This window comes from Mus caroli, unplaced genomic scaffold, assembly GCF_978045245.1.
Source record: "Mus caroli unplaced genomic scaffold, Mus_caroli_1 scaffold_4, whole genome shotgun sequence".
Classification (NCBI taxonomy): domain Eukaryota; kingdom Metazoa; phylum Chordata; class Mammalia; order Rodentia; family Muridae; genus Mus; species Mus caroli.
This window is the reverse complement of record NW_028227259.1, coordinates 67,741,676-67,760,538: the sequence shown is the minus strand read 5'-3', so window position 1 is coordinate 67,760,538 and position 18,863 is coordinate 67,741,676. Positions and strand designations below refer to the sequence as shown.

Sequence of the window (18,863 nt, the reverse complement as noted above, 5' to 3'; positions counted from 1 at the left end):
CAGAGACTTGAAGTTCTTATCATACAGATCTTTCACTTCCTTAGTTAGAGTCACACCAAGGTAATTTATATTATTTGTGACTATTGTGAAGGGTGTTGTTTCCCTAATTTCTTTCTCAGCCTGTTTATCCTTTGTGTAGAGAAAGGCCATTGATTTGTTTGAATTAATTTTATATCCAGCTACTTCACCGAAGCTGTTTATCAGTTTAGGAGTTCCCTGGTGGAATTTTTAGGGTCACTTATATATACTATTATATCATCTGCATATAGTGATATTTTGACTTCTTCCTTTCCAATTTGTATCTGAAGGAAGTGTTTTTAACTGCTGGGCTTTAGCATCTTTAGTGAAAACTTTATTAGGAGTTTTTCAATTAACAGAAACCAATCTGTATAAGAAAGGGAAAAGGAAAGAAAGAGAAGAAGAAAGTGTTGGCTTGCATAGCTAGGCTGTGGGCAGGATGGGCTTAGTCTACCAAGTTGGCAGGACTTCTGAACCCTTCCATTGTCTGTGTTTGTATCTACCAGTGCTGTCACATTTATTCCACTGTCTGCCTGCATGCCAAGATTCTTGTCCCTAGACTGTCACCAATGTGACTAGATGGTCCACCCAGATTTTTCCAGTAGAAAAGTCCTAGGAATGAAGTGTGCTCTGTAACCATGGTTGAGCTGTAACAAGTTGTAACATGGTCAAGTGCAGTGTGGTACAGTGTGTTTTCGCCTCAGGGCACATTGGTTCCTGTTGTCCTTTGTCTGCTCCAGGGTTCTATTGGCTTGCACTGCTTCAGCCTCCTCCAGCCTACGGTGGTTCTGTTTCCTCAGTTTCTTCTGCTTAGCTGTTTGTAGACTGTCTGTCATAGCATAGTGTGATGTTTCTCCCAGTTAGGTTGTGTTACCCAGTTTGGGAAGAAAACACTATTGTGTCCTGCTCAGTGTGTCTCACACACTTGATATTGATACCTTGCTCACTTGGTTGAGATCGTGTCTGCGGGTCTCCGTGAGTGAGAGGACTTTCTGCTCTGTAGCTTATTGAGTGGACAGTTACCTTATATCTCCAGAAACCTCCGCCCTAACTAGGTAGTTATAAGTTCTAGCATTGCTGGAAGGCATTTAACTGTTTTAGAAATTAAGATATTATTTCCAATTTTTAAAACTCACTTTAAAAAAAACATAATTCATACCTGTGCAGTGATCATTAGTATTTAATTTAAAAATTGCATTTATTTAGGGGCTAAAGCAATGGCTCAGCAGTTAAGAGCATTGGCTCCTCTTTCAGGGAACCCAGGGTCAATTTGCAGCACTCACATGGCAGCTGAGTGCCACTGTCTGTGACTCCTGCTCCAGGGACCCCACTCATACAGGGAGACAGAACAGCAATGTACATACAATTTTAAAAATTACATTTATTTATTATTGACTACATGTATTTATGTCTGGGTACATGTGAAGGTCAGAGGACATCTTCCTTGGGTTGGTCCTGTCCTTTCACAGTGAGGGTTTTGAGGATTGAAGTTAGGTCAGTAGGCTTGGTGGCAGGTGCCTTGACCCAGTGAGCTACTGCATCTGATTCCAGACCCTGTCATTGCCTCCCAAAAGAAATCCTATACTTACTGATGGTCGCTTGTCATACCCTCTGCCTGGTGACCACTATGCTCTGTTTTAAGGATTTACCTATTTTGGACATTTTGTATAAGTAAAATTTTCTGGTTTTAGCCCTTTTACTTTCTGTAATGGTTTCTAGGCAAACCAAGTTGTAGTATATATTAGCATCCATTCCTTTTTACAATTGAATAATACTCCATTGGGTGGATCGCAGACATTTTTTCTTTATGCTGAGTTCCCCAGTGGATGTTTGGGCTCTTCATTTTATGGCTGTAATGCGCATGTGTACCATATATACAGCGCTGCTGTGACGTTGTATATATGCGTTTTTGTTTGTTTTTTTTGTTTTGTTTTTTTTTTTTGGTTTTTTGAGACAGGGTTTCTCTGTGTAGCCTTGGCTGTCCTGGAGCTCACTCTGTAGACCAGGCTGGCCTCGAACTCAGAAATCCGCCTGCCTCTGCCTCCCGAGTACTGGGATCAAAGGCGTGCGCCACCACGCCCGGCTATATATGTGTTTTTGAGGAGACACTGGTTTTACGTAGTCAACCAAGTTGTTAACCTCATGATCCTATCTTTATTTTAAAAACGATGACTGTATTGACTTTCTGGGCGTGTTGTTAATGTTTGTGAAGTTTGGAAAATGGTGAGACTGCAGACACTGATAGCCCATTGTGACAGCAGTCCAGTTGGAGCAGGTCACTTGGCTGTGTCACTTTGCCTCTGGGGAGTGTGTGGCAGGACAGGAATTTTCTGTGTTTCATCAGGCCTTTTTGATTTCCCCTGCAGATGAAGAAAGAAAAGTCCAAATTGGAGCGAACACCCCAAAAAAATGACCAAGGAAAAAGAAAAATTAGTCCAACCAAGAAGGAGTCAGAGTCTAAAAAGTGCAAGCTGACTCCCCTAAAGAACAGTCCTATGAAGGCAGTGAAGAAGGAGGCAAGCACGTGTCCAAGGGGCCTGGATGTCAAGGAGACACATGGCAGCCGCAGTGGCAGCAAAGAGGAATGTCTGCTCTGGGTAGATAAGTACAAGCCCACGTCACTCAAGAACATAATCGGACAGCAGGGTGATCAGAGCTGTGCCAACAAATTGCTACGCTGGCTCAGAAACTGGCACAAGAGTTCTCCTGAAGAGAAAAAACATGGTGATTTCACAACTTTAGTCATTTTCTGTGTGTCTGTCAACATATGTAGTGCTCAGTTGTATTCATGGCCAAAGGCTCATGCATGGTTCATTTGCCTGTCAGCAAGTATTTATCGAGGCTTGTTCAGTGCCCCAGTGCTCTAGATCCTGGTGGTGCTTCTGTGAACAAAGCAGGCCCTTTAGGGGCCCCCAGAGAGTGGGGAGATTATGAGCCAGCTGTTAAAATGCATGTGCCAAGTGCTATTGTAGGGTAAGTACAGGGAGCTCGCTCTGGGGATGCTGGTGTGTAGTCAAGGAAGAGGATGTGAGCACTCAGCCCTGGAGTGACCTTGGAGTCCAGGTAGCAGACAACTGGGCTAAGGGAGATGGGTGTGGTATTGGGCTGGAAGAATAACCAGTGCCAATGTCTGAAGGCCTGTGAGGGAGAGAATGCCCAGGGCCCTCAAGGAAACCGGAAGAAGCTGAGGTAAGCACTGGCACAGTGACCTACAGCCTCATTACATGTGCCATTTGCTTTTGGTCTGTACTCTCCTCTCTGCTTTGCGAAGCTCTCGGGCAGTTCATAAATGGTTCCTTCTGATGTGGAGTGTCTGAAATATGGTGCATGTTAATGCTCTGGAACTTCTCTTCCCTGGCAGCAAAGTTTGGCAAACTTGCCAGCAAAGATGATGGCTCCAGTTTCAAGGCAGCACTGCTGTCTGGCCCTCCAGGTGTTGGCAAAACCACTACAGCTTCTCTTGTGTGTCAGGTGGGTGACCTGTCATAGTGCAGTGATCAGCTGGTGTGTGTGTGTGTCTGTGTCTGTGTGTGTCTGTCTGTTAACCTACAGTGTATATTTTTCTAAAGTCAAACTTTAGAATTTTCTTTGGCTTTAGTGGTGTTTGTCACTTTTTTTTTTTTTTTTTTTTTAATGCTATTATTCTGGCTGGGTGTGGTGGTGCATGCCTATAATCCCAGCATTGAGGAGGCAGGTGAATCTCTGTTAATTTAAGGCCAGCCTAGTCTACATAGTGAGTTCCAGGACACAAGTCTTTAAAAAAAAAACCTAAAGAAAATTAAAGGAAAAAAAAACCCACCTCAGACCTGTTATTGTATTGGCTATTATAAAAATATCCATTTTCCCTCATAGGTGGAGGATGTGTTACTAGGCGCCCAGTAGATGCCGTGGCTGCAGGTGGTACAGAGCCCTGTGCACTGTGCCCTGCAGCAGTGCCGCTTCATACAGTTAGTCTGCCTCCTGTGTCCTGGCACCCTCCTTTCCTCCCCCTCTTACTGTCTAGGGCCACGGTACTGACTGGTTTTGGGTAAACTTGACATAAGCCAGACCTTAGAAGGAAGGAGCCTCAGGTGAGGAAACACCGCTGTGAAATCCAGCTGTAAGGCGTTTTCTCACTAAGTGATCAGTGGGGGAGGGTCCAGCCCATTGTGGGTGGTGCCATCCCTGGGCTGGTGGTCCTGGGTTCTATAAGAAAGGCTGAGCAGGACAGTAAGCAGCACCCTCTATGGCCTCTGGATCAGCTCCTGAATCCAGGATTCTGCTCTGTATGTGTCTGTCCTGACTTCCTTCAGTGATCCATAGTGATATGGAAGTGTAAGCCAAATAAGCCCTTTCCTCCCCAACTTGCTTTTCAGTCATGCTCTCATCAAAGCAATAGAAACCCTAACCAAGACAGCCATTATTAAGTAAGGGTTATTTGAATACACCCACTATGATACAGGCAGGTGGTCTGATAGCCTGGCATGAGCCACCATACATAGCTTACTAGCTGTGGTTTTAAAACCAAACTCCTCTGTGTGTGTGTGTGTGTGTGTTGTGGCCTTTTGGTATCATACTTAATTTTTTACTCATTTTTAATGTGACTTTTGGAACCTCTGTGTTCCTTAATCAGCTGCTGCCCAGGATCATTTGCACTGTTATAATAATGATTTTTAATATTTTGACTAGGAATTGGGCTACAGTTATGTGGAACTAAATGCAAGTGATACTCGGAGTAAGACCAGTTTGAAAGCAGTTGTTGCTGAATCGTTGAACAACACCAGCATCAAAGGCTTTTATACAAGTATGTGCCCTTTTTGAACTGTGGCTATAGATGTGGTTTAAGAAAAACAAGTCACTTCAGTGTTCTGTAATGAGCACTCCTGTGTGGTCAGTATCCTGAGGCATCAAGATAGGAAAGGCCTTTGGCATAACTCTTCTGGGGCATTAGTTCTGCTCTGGGATCTCAGAGGTTTTTGAGGCTGGGATAAAAACGTGTGCATATACAGTTTGTGTTTTGTATGTGATGTTAGACAGTTCCAGGTGAGTCTTGTAAAGGAGAACGGGGACCGTTCACTGCGGCCGTAAGCCTGCGGGGGAGGAGCTGATTGTGAAATCTGCAGTAAAAGGATGAATTGAAGAATGAAAGGGCCCGTTTATAGCAAGAAGGTGTGATCACTGTGGAAGGTTGGGTTGTAACTAGTGGTCCCAAAGGGCTGATTTCATGGGGAAATGAAGATGTATCAGGTAAGGATCCACATGCCTGTGGAGAGTTCCATAGAACTGCGGTGCTTTTAATGTTAGAAGTTAGTTTTTGAAAGAAATTGCTCAGAAAAGTTCTACCCCCTTCTCTCTTTCTTCTCCCTCCGTCCCTCCCTCCCTCCTTCTCTTTCTCCCCTCTCCCTCCCTCCCTCTCCCATCCCCCCCTCTTTTTCTGTCTCTTGGTATATGTGTGTGGGTGTGTGTGGGTGTGAGACATGTGCACCTCACCACACCCAAGATTTTTTATGTGTGTTCTAGGGTTTGAACCCAGGTTCTTATGTTTGCAAAGCAGATACTGTACTAATGCGCAGTCTCTCCATATTGCTTGCTGTACATGGCTCTTGGAAGTATTAATTAATACAACTCATTAGCAGTCTGGCATTTTTCCTCAAGTCTAAATCATACATAATTTCTAATCTATGTCAATTCTTGGAATTTAACTGTCATTATATTTTAATATGTGCAGAATGATACATGGACACACATACACACAGACACACATACACACAGACATACACACAGACATACACACACACACACACACACAGACAAGTATACACACACACAGACATACATACTCACACACTTAAACACACACCACATGCTCTCATCATACAGACAAATGTACTCCCACATGTAGACACATGCACACATATGAGGATATTTACATATTGATATAAAAGCTTGAGAGCATCTTAATATCTTATCAATAAACTACGTTATTATGCATTTTAAAGGAGAATATTAAATTACATTAAAAAGAAGTGTTTTGGGGGTGGACATTACCTCTTCTGGTGTAAAGGCGTGCGCCACCACGCCCGGCTCTGGTGTGCAGACAAAATACCCACTACATATAATAAATCTTAAAAAGAAGGGAAGTGTTACTGATGGATGGATGGATGGATGGAAGCAGATCAATGACCAAGATGTATTAAGTGAAAACCCACAAGGTACATATTTTTATGCACACAGGTTTTAAGTGTGTATTGGCTATCTCTACATGCATGGACTTTAGCGAACTGCTGGGAAGAGAGTTTGCTTTCATGGCTTCACTCTTGGGGCTGTTGGAATTTAAATGTGTGTTGACTCTTACTGTGTTCTGTGTTGTCTCTCCCCTGATCAGGTGGAGCAGCTCCTTCCGTGAGTGCGAGGCACGCCCTCATCATGGATGAGGTCGATGGCATGGCAGGCAATGAAGACAGGGGTGGAATTCAGGTAACACAAGCACTGTGGCTTCCGTTTTACTGTGGGCTTTAATTAAGAAAATAACTGTTATGTGCATGGATAATTGTAGCAGTTGAGAGCTTTTTAAAAAATACTAAAATATATTGAATATCTGTTATTTTATAAAAATAATTATTCTCATATTCTAAATTTGTCTTTTAGGAGCTAATAGGCCTGATAAAACATACTAAAATTCCCATCATTTGTATGTGCAATGATAGAAACCACCCCAAAATTCGCTCATTGGTTCATTACTGTTTTGATCTTCGTTTCCAAAGACCTCGAGTTGAACAGATTAAGGTATGATGATTATAATTACAAAGAATTTAAAACTTTTTGGGAGTATGTGTGCTCACAGGCATACACGTGCACGCTCATGCAGTGCAGAGGGGTGTACATGTGGAGGTAACAGGGCATTTTCTGGGTGTCAGTTCTCTTCCACCATGGGGGTTCTAGGATCAGTCTCAGGCACCAGGCATGATGGGAAATGCCTGGACCCATCTTGCTGTCTCAGGGTTCCTGTCACTATGATGAAATACTGTGACAAGACAACTTGAAGGGGAGAGGTTTATTTGTCAGGAAGTCAGGAGTTGAGAGAGGCAGGAGCTGGTTCATGGTTTGCCCAGCCTGCTTTCTTATAGAACTCAGGGCCACCAGCCCAGGGGTGCCCCCCCCCCCATCATAGACTGTACCCTTTCCCATTAGTCAATTATTAAGAAAATGCCCTTCCGGCTTGCCTACAGCCTGATCTTAGGGAGGTTTTTCTCAGTTAGTTTTTCCTCTTCTCAGATAGTTTCTGTGAGGTTGATGTAAAACTAGCCTGCACACTAGCCCAGGATATTTTTAAAATGACATTATTGTATTTATATAAAGGTTGATTTTTAACTTTAGGCAGTGTCAGTGGGGTAACCAGTGAGTTTTACCTAAGATACGATGATTACTAACTGAAAACTCAAGGGTCAATTTTTTTTTTTCAAAACAGGGTTTTTCTGTGTAGCCCTGGCTGTCCTGTAACTCTCTCTGTAGACCAGGCTGGCCTGGAACTCAATAGAGATCTGTCTGCCTCTGCCTCCTGAATGCTAGGATTAAAGGCTTAAGCAACCCAACTCAAGGGTCAGTTTTAAAAGAATCTCATAAATATTCATAGAATTGCAGATGCTATGTGTAAAAAAATGTCAATGACAATTTTCTTGTTTGTTAATTTCAGAGTGCAATGCTGTCTATTGCATTTAAAGAGGGTTTAAAAATCCCCCCTCCAGCTATGAATGAAATAATATTGGGAGCTAATCAAGATGTCAGACAGGTGAGTTAGATATTTATCTTGGGGAAGTTGTTACTTTTCTAAATTTAATTTTATTATTTTATATGTGTGGATATTTTGCCTGTATTTATGTCACTTACCACTTGTGTGTCTAGATTGGCAGAGGCCAAAAGAGGGCATCAGACTCCCTGGAAGTGGAGTTACAGATGGCTGTGAGCTGCTATGTGGGTGTTGGGAGAGCAGCTGAGCCAGCTTCTAGCTCTTGGCAGTTGTCAGTACTTCAGACGCCCACTCTTGAAACTTGCACAGGATAGGAAAAGAGCAGCCATTTCTCATCCTGGCATTGTCTTTGTGTTTTTTCTAGGTTTTACACAATCTCAGTATGTGGTGTGCACAAAGTAAGGCCCTGACCTATGACCAAGCCAAGGCTGATTCTCAGAGGGCTAAGAAGGATATCAGACTGGTAAAATGAGTTTCCACTTTTTAGTTATGAAGTTGGTGTTTCTTGTCCTGCTTATATTAGCTTTGTAGACGTAATGTATCTCTTGGTGTACTTCGAGAGCTCACAGACTCGTCAGACCTGTAGACAATGAGCTTTTTTTCTAGCATGGCCATCTTTATAGACTGATGAAAAGGGATATTTTAAATGAGCCCCATGCTTCCTCACTGAGAGCGATTTTCCCATTGGACTTTCTGCATGCATTTGTGGCCTCCGTGGTTGTACTATTGGGAATTCTATATTTCAAGTGCGTTAGTTTAACTTCCAAAGCTAGAGGTCTCTATCGCTTGTCTCTGCTCTGCTTTACTAATCCAAAATTATAGAGGAGTGGTTAGTTAGCGTTTTAAAAAAAGAAATGATATACTTTAGATTTTGAAGTAGTTTTAAGTTTGCAGCAAAGTGTAGTAGAAGGCACAGAGGTTTCCCATGCAAGCCACTCCATTGGACACTTCATCCAGCGTCCTGCACCAGAGTCTCAGTCAGTGACTTCACTAGGGCTCATTCTTGACATTGCACAGTCTGTGCTTTCTCACAGGCGGGCAGTGCTGTGTTCTACCACTGCAGAATACAGTAGTTTCCCTGGGCTCAGACTCGGCATCCTTAATTCCTTCCTCTTTTTTTAAAAAAAGGTTTACTTATTTTTATGTATATGAGTACACTGTAGCTGTCTTCAGACTCACCAGAAGAGAGCATCAGACCCCATTACAGATGGTTGTGAGCCACCATGTGGTTGCTGGGAATTGAACTCAGGACCTCTGGAAGAGCAGTCAGTGCTCTTAACCGCTGAGCCATCTCTCCAGCCCCCCTCCTTCCATAAGCAGCAGTCTTCCATCTCCATGGTTTTGCTGAGTGTCATGTAGTGGGAATCATACAGTGTGCAGCCTTTGGAGACTGACTTCTTTCCCACAGCAGCGTGTGTACATTTAAGGCTCCGTCATGTCCTTTAATGAACTGTTCTTTTTGTTTGTATGGTCTTTTGAGATTGAATTGCTGGTAACTCACTTGAGCTGGCCTGAAGCTCAGTATGTAGCTGAGGCTGGCTTTGAACCTCATCTCTAAGTGCTAGGATTACTGGTGTGTCCCAACATTCGTGGCTGATATTTTTTATTAAAATTGTTGAGTCCAAGGCCTGAGATATATCAGTTTATTTATCATTCAGTTACTGGAAGAAGTATCTTAGTACTTCTAGATTCCACAGTTGTGATGGAAGTGCTATAACACTATGTGTAGGATTTTGTGTATTTTAGGTCATTTGGAACCCCTAAAGTGTCGTATAATTCTCCTCAGCAGGCAGTGAAGGTGCCTATTGCTCCAGCGTCATCTTCACCAGTATTAGGTTTTGGTCATTCAGTCATTCTCTGCCCCTTGTTGGCAGGGCCCATTTGATGTCACTCGGAAAGTGTTTGCAGCTGGAGAGGAGACTGCACACATGTCACTGATGGACAAGTCGGATCTCTTCTTCCATGACTATTCCATAGCACCCCTCTTTGTCCAGGAGAACTACCTGCATGTAAAGCCTGTGGCTGCAGGGTGAGCACTGAGGGCAGCGAGGGGCAGAGACCAGGGCCTTGTGCAGGCGTGGCTGGGAGTGGATAGTAGTGTAACTAGACTGGCTCTTCTCTGCAGGGGTGACATGAAAAAGCACTTGATGCTTTTAAGCCGGGCAGCAGATAGCATATGTGACGGTGACTTAGTGGACAGTCAGATCCGGAGTAAGCAAAACTGGAATCTCCTGCCCACACAGGTAAGTGTGCTTAGGTGTGCTTTTGTTGTTGTGTGTTGTCTCTCTCTCTCTCTCTCTCTCTCTCTCTCTCTCTCTCTCTTCTGCCCACACAGGTAAGTGTAGTTAGGTGTGCTTCTGTTGTTCTCTCTCTCTCTCTCTCTCTCTCTCTCTCTCTCTCTCTCTCTCACACACACACACACACACACACACGCACGCACAACTTCTATTACTTATAATATAAATATTTTGCTTACATATTTATATTATATATAGTAAATATATATAAAGTCTGTGTTTTAAAAATACATAGAGAAAATATCTGTACTTCAAGAATGAGGCATCGTTTTCTCATTTTCAAACAAATGTATGGATGTAATTGAGAAGGCAGAGAAGCCGAGTGTGGTTACACAAACCTGTGATCCAGTAAAGGCTGACACAGGAGGACTGCCGTAAGTCTGAAACTGCTCTGGGTTACAGAGTGAGTACCAGGCTAGCCAGGCTCCATATCAAGACTCTGTCTCAAAAAAAACCAAACCAACCAAACAAACACCAGGGGGCATACTTCTTGGAGATCTTTGTTACACAGACAAATAATGCTGTTGAATAGACCCAACATTCAGAGCTGTGAGTGGAGATGAGTGGTAGAGAGCTGTCGCAAGTGTACAAGGCTTTGGGTGCATGCACACGTAAACACACCACAAAATTTAAGTAGTGATACTTTTCACTTTTAATCCTGGCAGAGGCCAGAGGGCATAGGGCACAGGGCAGAGGGTCTCTGAGTTTGAGGCCAGCCAGATCTACAGAGCAAGTTCCAGGATAGCCATGGCTACACAGAGAAACCCTGTCTGAACACCCTTCCTCTCCCCAAAAAGAGGAAAGAAAAGAAGAAAAAGCTTCCCAAAACGTTAGTGTTAATAGGAGAACTCTGCAGAAGCTCTCACACTTGGCTACAGAAAGATAGCTAGTTACCGTCAGTCCTCTACCATTTATACAGGTTATCCAAAGAAAACTTGTAAGGAAGTATTAGTAAAGCGGATGCAACACTTACGGAAAGTATAATACAAACTTTCAAAAGAGACAAAGTACTGGCTAAAAAGGGCATCCAAAGTTACACCCCTCCTTTTTTTTTTCTCCGACCATCCTTGAATGGTAGACTCTTTCTCTTCTCTTCTCTTCTCTTCTCTTCTCTTCTCTTCTCTTCTCTTCTCTTCTCTTCTCTTCTCTTCTCTTCTCTTCTCTTCTCTTCTCTTTCTCTCTTTCTTCCCTCTTTCGTCCTTCCTTCCTCCTTCCTTTCTTTCGATTTATTTATTTTACATATGTGAGTACACTGTAGCTATCTTCAGACACACCAGAAGAGGGCGTCAGATCTCATTACAGATGGTTGTGAGCTACCATGTGGTTGCTGGGAATTGAACTCAGGACCTTCAGAAGAGCAGTCAGTGCTCTTAACCGCTGGGTCATCTCACCCGCCCGATTATTCTGTTTTCAATTAGGCAGTGCATACTAATCTCCCTGTGTGGTCAGTTTCTTATGCTAAATGGTTCTGTGCTGTGAGACTGGCAACTGAGAAATGGCAGGTATTCTGAGGTCAGTTGGTCAAGGTCAGCATGATCTCTGAGACAGTTGGAGACCTGGGTTGATTGGAGTCTCTTCCTATGTTCATTCCCTCTCCCTCAAGAAAGGCATCTCCACCCACTTCTGTGCACTGGACTGTGTGTGTGCATTCACATGTATGAGGAGGCCTTATTCATCGGGTGTTGTCCACCTTGGTTTCTGTTTGATTTGGTTTTGTTGGTTTTTTTCTCTGAGCAGGGTCTTACTATGTAGCCTTGGCTGCCCTAGAACTCTGAACTCTCTCTATAGACCAGCCTGTCATCTGAGATCTGCCTGCCTCTGCCTTCTAAGTCCTGGGATTAAAGGTGCATACTGCCATGCCTAGCTTTTTTCTTTTTTGAGAGAAGAGGGGAGGGAGAGCAAGAGCGAGAGAGCGAGCGAGCACGTGTGCATGTGTGTGCATGTGTGTACATATGTGTGTATGTGCGTGTGTGTTCGTGCATGTGGGTGGATACATGTGGAAGCCAGGAGAGGGTGTTGACTTCCCTGGAGCTGGAGTTACAGGTGGTTGTAGCCACACAGCTACTTGTACCTGGAAACTGAATTTGTGTCTTCTGGAAGAACAGTAAGCACTCTTAACTGTTGAGCTGTCTCTCCAGGCCTCACCTCTCTTCCTCTCCCTCCATATGTTTACTTATTAAAGTACATGTACATCTGTGTGTTGTGTGCTCATGTGCATGTGAGTGCAGGTACCCATGGAGGCAGATGTATTGGATCTTCTTGAAACTGACTTTAGAGGTAGCTTTGAACTGCCCAGTGTGGATGCTAAGAACTGTTAGGCTCCTCTGGAAGAGCAGTACATGTTCTTAGTGGCTGAGCCATCTCTCCAGCCCCACGATAATAGAGACAGTGTCTTGATGGCCTGGAACTTGATTAGGCTAGGGTGACCTGTCATTGAGTCCCAAAGATCCTCTTGTTTCCTCCCAGTGTTGGGGTTACTAGTGAGAGTATAAATAAATGCCTCTTTTTTTTTCACATGGCTGTTGGGGATCAGGTCTTCATGCTTGGGTGGCAAACGCTTTACCTAAACTTTCTTCCCAGTCGTTATTTTGTTTTCTATAGGAGAAATTTCTTATACCTGGTAATTTGGACAGGGAGCTAGCGCACTGCACTCAAACAGTGGGCTGTTTCTTCCTGTATAGACTGCTGTTCCTTTTTCAGTTGCTATAACACACTGTCCACAAACTGGGTGAAATTTAAAGGGAAGTTTATTGAGCTCACAGTTTTGGGAGATGAAGAGCCTGTGTCTGGTAGCTTGCTTACGGAGTGCTGCGGTGGCACAAGGCATCACATGGCAGGAGGGGTGTGTGTGTGTGCGTGTGCGTGTGTGCGTGCGTGTGTGTGCGCGTGCTGTATATGCTTGATCTCTCTTCCTCTTACAAGGCATCCAACTTCTACTCAGGAGAGCTCCCTTGTAATGACGTTCTCCACTACAAATCACTGCATTAACCTCACTTCAAATGCTACAGTTGGATTGTTCCCACTCTTTATACCTCGCCATGAGGATGCAGAGCTTCCAGAGAAATCGCCTTACACCAGATTTCAATTCTGACTCTGTTTGGTTGCTGTTTTTCTTTCCTCCCAGGCCATCTATGCCAGTGTTCTTCCTGGAGAGTTGATGCGGGGCTACATGACTCAGTTTCCGAGCTTCCCGAGCTGGCTGGGGAAGCACTCGTCTACAGGCAAACATGATCGGATTGTTCAGGACCTATCCTTGCACATGAGTCTTAGGTAAGCCATGCTGTTAGTAGGTGCATTAGCCTTTATCCCGTAGGATAGCATGTGCTTAAAGGAAGGTGGGTCTTCTAGTTTTGGCGTTGTTGCCCATCAGCTCAAGGATCCCTCCTAAGTTCCTGCCGTTTGGCCTGAGTTGGTCCTCTGTTATCAGCATGAAGGTTTAGAAGCAGCCAGGCGGCATTTGTCTTGTGATTGGAGACTGATACATTAAGTGTGTATACATCTGAGGTCTGCTGGTGTTTGTTGTTTCTAGTGGAATATCTTCCCTGCTTCAGAATAGTTATTATGAAAAACTGAAGTGTTCATAAAGAAATGAGTTAGTTAATACCTGTTTTACTAGAAAAGCTGACCTGGTCATCTGAGATAGGGAACACGGATGGCATGTAACAGGAGACCGCCACTTACATAACGAAAGTGAATACACTTGAAAGTGATTAGAATTCAGAAGTATTTGAGTTTATCACAGTTTGTTAAAGTTTATAAATTTTTAAAATGTGAAGGCTTATAACCAAGAAGGCTGTAAGAATCTTATTTCCACTTCTGGATCCCAGAATGTTACCGATTGATCCAGATCCATACCCAGGTCCCTGGGTAAAGCTGAGGCCATTCCTGTCCTGTGAAATTCTAGTTCCTACTAAAGTCCCTCTTCTTAGATCTTGGCAACAGTTTTTATTCCACTCATAGTGCCTGTTGCTGCTCTACACAGAATGGCCACACATTTATTGTCTCCCTGAGGGCTTACCTAGGTGGGCTCAGTGGAGTCACCAGGTCTTTGTAAAGTAGAAGCTGCCACGTATGTCAGGGTCATAGAGATTTGAAGGGGCTGCTTTGTAGCAAGGGGGATGGAGGAGCCACTAGGTTATGTTGAGCTTGCTAGGTGTCACTTCGACATACAGCTTGTGGTCCCCCAAGCTTAAAGTACCTGGATATTAAGTTACCAGGTTTGAAGCCAGAAGCAATTATAAAAGATAGTATGTTACCATTAGAAATATTATTTTTGCTCAGTTATTTTTACAGGAGTGACAATATTAGGAAGGAAAAAAATCATTTTATTTATTTATTTATTTATGTATTAAAGAGTGATTTAAATTTTTTGGTTTTTTTTTTTTTTTTTTTTTTTTCCTTTTTTCCTCTGTATATAGCCCTGGCTGGATTGGAACTTGCTATATAGACTAGGCTGGCCTTGAACTCAGAGATCTGCCTCCTACTGCCTCTGGAGTACTGGGATTAAAGGGATGTCCCACCACAAAGTTCTTTCTTTCTTTCTTTCTTTTTTTTTTAAAGATTTATTTATATATGTAAGTACACTGTAGCTGTCCTCAGATACTCCAGAAGAGGGCATCAGATTTTGTTATGGATGGTTGTGAGCCACCATGTGGTTGCTGGGATTTGAACTTGGGACCTCCGGAAGAGCAGTTGGCGCTCTTAACCACTGAGCCATTTCGCCAGCCCCTACAAAGTTATTTCTTGATAACATTCTACTAGCTCTCAGCAGCCCAGAGCCTGCTTCCCTGCTTCTAGGTGGCACCAACCATTTCCCAGCTCAGCAGGCGCGTTCCTTGACGTTTTCTTGGAGTTAGAGGGAAAACCTTTCTCTAGATGGGAAGAGTTAGAACATAGACATGAGGAAGTATACAAGGGAGGCGTTTTTGTACAGTTGTGTCTTTTACAATCAGAAATCGAAAGATATTAAACAGTCGCACAGGAATGGCATATGTCAAAGAAAATCTCACTGCTGTTTCCTGATGCCTTCAATATTTTCGACTGGGAAGGATGAATTTGGCTATGGTAAGGGTGAGCACAAGGATGTAATTGTTGGGATGTTGGAGTAAGATGGAAGTTAGTGTCGTGTTTGCTTTCTAGTCACAGAGCAAAGAAGTAGAAAACTGCCTTTGAGCACAGTGGGGAGGAGTGCTAGGTGTCCCACTGAATGCTGCTAGGTGTGCACAAGCAGTTTAGGGTGGGCACAGAAGTGCATGCCTAGTTTACAGGGTCTCTCTTTCTCTCTCTCTCTCCCCCTCTCCCCCCTCCCCACCCCCTCTTTCTCCCTCTCTCTCTCTCTGGGTCTCTCTCTCTGGGTCTCCCTCTCTCTCTCTTTGGGTCTCTCTCTCTCTCTCTCTCTCTCTTACACACACACACACACACACTTTCACTCTGTAACCTTGTGTAACCTGGAGCTCTTTATGTAGACCAAACTGGTCTTGGACTGACAGCTCTTCCTGTCCCTTCTTTCGAGTGCTGGTTTTAAAGCATGCACCATCATACTTGGCAGAAATTTTTTTTATATTTCAGTCCATTGATTGATTGGTGCGAATGTGTCTATTTCAGTGACTGATTTTGAGATCAGTATTCTGCTGTGTTTCTCACTGTGTGTGTTCACGTGCGTGCTACAGAGTGCTTGTGAAGGTCCACTTGTGGGATAGGCATGCAACTCAGGTCACCAGGCTTGCAAGGCAAGGGCCTTACCCCTGAGCCATTTGGCTGCCCTAAGAGCTGTTCTCCTAGGATAAAATAATAATCATTAAAAGGACCCGTGAAATAACTTACATGGTATAAAATGACTACATGCTTAAAAGATAAAAACTTGAGCTGTGCCTGATTTGCTGGTGTTGATGATCTGATGTGGGAAATTGGGAGATAGGGTGACATTCACATGATTTAAAAATAAAGACTTGTGTCCTTCTGTTTCAGAACTTATTCCAGCAAAAGGACAGTGAACATGGATTACCTGTCACACCTCAGAGACGCACTTGTACGACCCTTGACCTCACAAGGGGTAGAAGGGGCTCAGCATGTCATCACACTTATGGACACATACTATCTGATGAAAGAAGATTTTGAGAACATCATGGAAGTTAGCAGCTGGGGGGGCAAGCCCAGTGCCTTTTCCAAGCTGGATCCCAAGGTAAGATGCACTGCCCACTGTCCACGGTCCTTGGAAATGGCCACGCTGTGCTAGAAGTGCTTGAGGGATGTGCTGGGGACCGTAGACAGTTTGTTCCTCCCCCCTGAGTGTTTGCTACCATCCTGGACAGTGGCCAGAGAAGGCTGAGACCCCACACTGCCTTTGTGGTTTTATCTTGGCCTCAAATTGAGTGCAAAGGCGAGAGGATAAGTGTGGGCAGTGGGGCGAGCCTGAGGGTGAGCGCGAGGCAGGGCTAGAGGGCTAAAAGGAAGAATGTGTTCACAGCCTGAGGGGGTTTATCAGTTTTTCTATTACCAGGCTGGCCTTGCGCTCCTAATTCTTCTGCTTGTAGGACTGTAACTGTGCCACATTTCCTGTCTTAGTCTACATGCTGACCCAGTGTGTGTTCCTGGTGCTCCTCCATGGCGGTCTGTCTGTGGTGAGCATGAGCTCCCAGTGATGTGACATGACACGTGCTGGAGCCTCACACATGGATGCACTCGGAGAGGACACTCTCTGTGTGTCATGTGTCCTCTGGCTTAATGGCCTCCGTTTACTGTTACAGTAGACATTCCTTGTTGGGACGTGGGCTTAAAGTTACTTGGTACTCTGAAGTAGCCACGTTTATCATAGTAAAGGTGAACAGACTGGTGTTGTTTTCCCAGAGCTAGAGACGGGTCCTAGTGCCTTCTGCAAACCAGACATGCACTCTACTGCTGAGCCTCTCTCCAGCTCACCAGTCACCAGGCTGACCTTCACCATGCTGTACGTAGCCCAGGCAACCCCAGAGCCTGCACTCTTCTGCCTTAGCCTCCTCGGGTGGCTGGCATTACAGGCATGTGCTACTTGTGTGCCAGCTGCCATGGTTTGAGTCAAGCCCAGCTTCATTCTTAGAGTGAGCTCTTTTTGACTTATTTTTTGATTCATAGACTAACCACTAATTCGTTTTTGGTTTTGCTTTTTTTTTTGAGACAGGGTTTCTCTGTGTAGTCTGGCTGTCCTGAAACTTGTTCTGTAAACCTGGCTAGCCTTGAACTCAGAGATCCATCTGCCTCTGCCTCCTGAGTGCTGGGATGCAAGAGGTGTGCCAACTACTCTGCTGGACCATTGATTCTTTTTTTTTCCCCACATTTTTTTTATTAGATATTTTCTTCATTTACATTTCAAATGCTATCCCGAAAGTCCCCTATACCCTCCCCCAGCCCTGCTCCCCTACCCACTCACTCCCACTTGTTGGCCCTGGTGTTTCCCTGTATTGGCATATAAAGACCAATGGGCCTCTCTTCCCAATGATGGCCAACTAGGCCATCTTCTGCTACATATGCAGCTAGAGACATGAGCTCCGTGGGTACTGCTTAGTTTGAACCATTGATTCTTAATCTTTTTTTTTCCTTGAGCTATGGGCTCAAAATTCTCAAATAAAATTAAAACAAGTGGAGATGTAGCTTAGTGATGGTGTGGTTGCTTAGTATACCTGATCTCTAGGAACACACATACACAGAATGTCTCTAGAGAAGAATGAAGATACTTGTATTTCTGTTAGGTATGTACCTAGTTTGCAAATAATTTAAAGGGGTTTCCCAGGCTTCTCAAAACTTGGACTTAACTGATGCTAAGGATTGTCCAGCACTCAGGGTAACCGCTTTTCTCTTTCTTTAGGTGAAAGCGGCTTTCACAAGAGCCTACAATAAGGAGGCCCACCTGACCCCATACTCACTTCAGGTAGTAAAGACATCGAGGCTCAGCACAGGTCCAGCACTGGATTCTGAGTACAGTGAGGAGTTACAGGAAGATGACACTCAGTCTGAGAAAGAGCAGGATGCAGTGGAGACTGATGCCATGATTAAGGTAGTGCACTCAGCTGTGGGCAGCTCTTCTTGTGTGTACCTCTTCTTCTGTGTAAAGTGTCGTGTGAAAATAAGGCCTGTTCTGCAGGTAGCATGGTGGGCTGGAAATACAGTGTCTTGCTCATTTTAATTGAAGGTGATGGGATAGGTTTCATTTTTTATAAAGTGAAGTTATGGCCATCATAATTCTGTAGGAAGAGTGCATGTGTGTTGAGTGTGTGCGTGTGTGTGTTCAAACACATGTGGGACCTAGAGGTCAAGTGTCCCTCTATTCCTGTCTACTTAGTTTTTGAGACAGAGCCTCTCAGTGAACCTGGAGCTTGCTGCTTTGGCAGTCCTCAGGGTCTGTCTGTGCGTGTTCCCCTCTCCCTAGCACTGAGGTTATAGATGTGTGCCGTTATGTAGCTGTTGAGGATCTGAGCTTAGGCTTTGAAGCTGGTGCAAATAGTACTTTGCCCTCTCAGTCACCTCAGCCGCCCCAGAAGGGCACTGGTTCTACCTGGCCATTAGTATATGCTTTAAGCCACAGGCGCATTTTACAGCGTAAACAGAACAATTTAAACCTCTTGCCCACTGCTGTTTCTCGTGTTTTATGGGCCATCAAATTGTCTATAAAAATTTCTCAGAGTAAGACTTGTTTTGTCTTTTGCTAGTAAAGGTTAGATGGGGCATGGAATCCTGAGACCAGGCACAGCCTCCTCCACCTCGCTGTCTTCCTGTGTGGCACGCCTGTTAGACAGAGGCGCTTTGCAGTTGAATTGGCTTTCTTTCTCTTCACAAAATGAGTGTGCTCA

At 44.2% G+C, this 18,863-nt stretch overlaps 1 protein-coding gene across 1 annotated transcript in view; it reads left to right on the top strand.

Moving 5' to 3' along the window:
- The window catches only part of Rfc1 (replication factor C subunit 1), a 90,994-nt gene that overhangs the window by 70,544 nt on the left and 1,587 nt on the right, over positions 1 to 18,863 (top strand). Inside the window, exons 14-25 of the mRNA XM_021162808.3 lie at positions 2,385 to 2,742; positions 3,380 to 3,489; positions 4,687 to 4,801; positions 6,383 to 6,474; positions 6,646 to 6,783; positions 7,691 to 7,786; positions 8,109 to 8,207; positions 9,619 to 9,773; positions 9,870 to 9,987; positions 13,166 to 13,311; positions 16,009 to 16,222; positions 17,882 to 18,070. Of these exons, the coding sequence (XP_021018467.2) occupies positions 2,385 to 2,742; positions 3,380 to 3,489; positions 4,687 to 4,801; positions 6,383 to 6,474; positions 6,646 to 6,783; positions 7,691 to 7,786; positions 8,109 to 8,207; positions 9,619 to 9,773; positions 9,870 to 9,987; positions 13,166 to 13,311; positions 16,009 to 16,222; positions 17,882 to 18,070 (1,830 nt within the window). The remainder of the gene's footprint in view (positions 1 to 2,384; positions 2,743 to 3,379; positions 3,490 to 4,686; positions 4,802 to 6,382; positions 6,475 to 6,645; positions 6,784 to 7,690; positions 7,787 to 8,108; positions 8,208 to 9,618; positions 9,774 to 9,869; positions 9,988 to 13,165; positions 13,312 to 16,008; positions 16,223 to 17,881; positions 18,071 to 18,863) is intronic.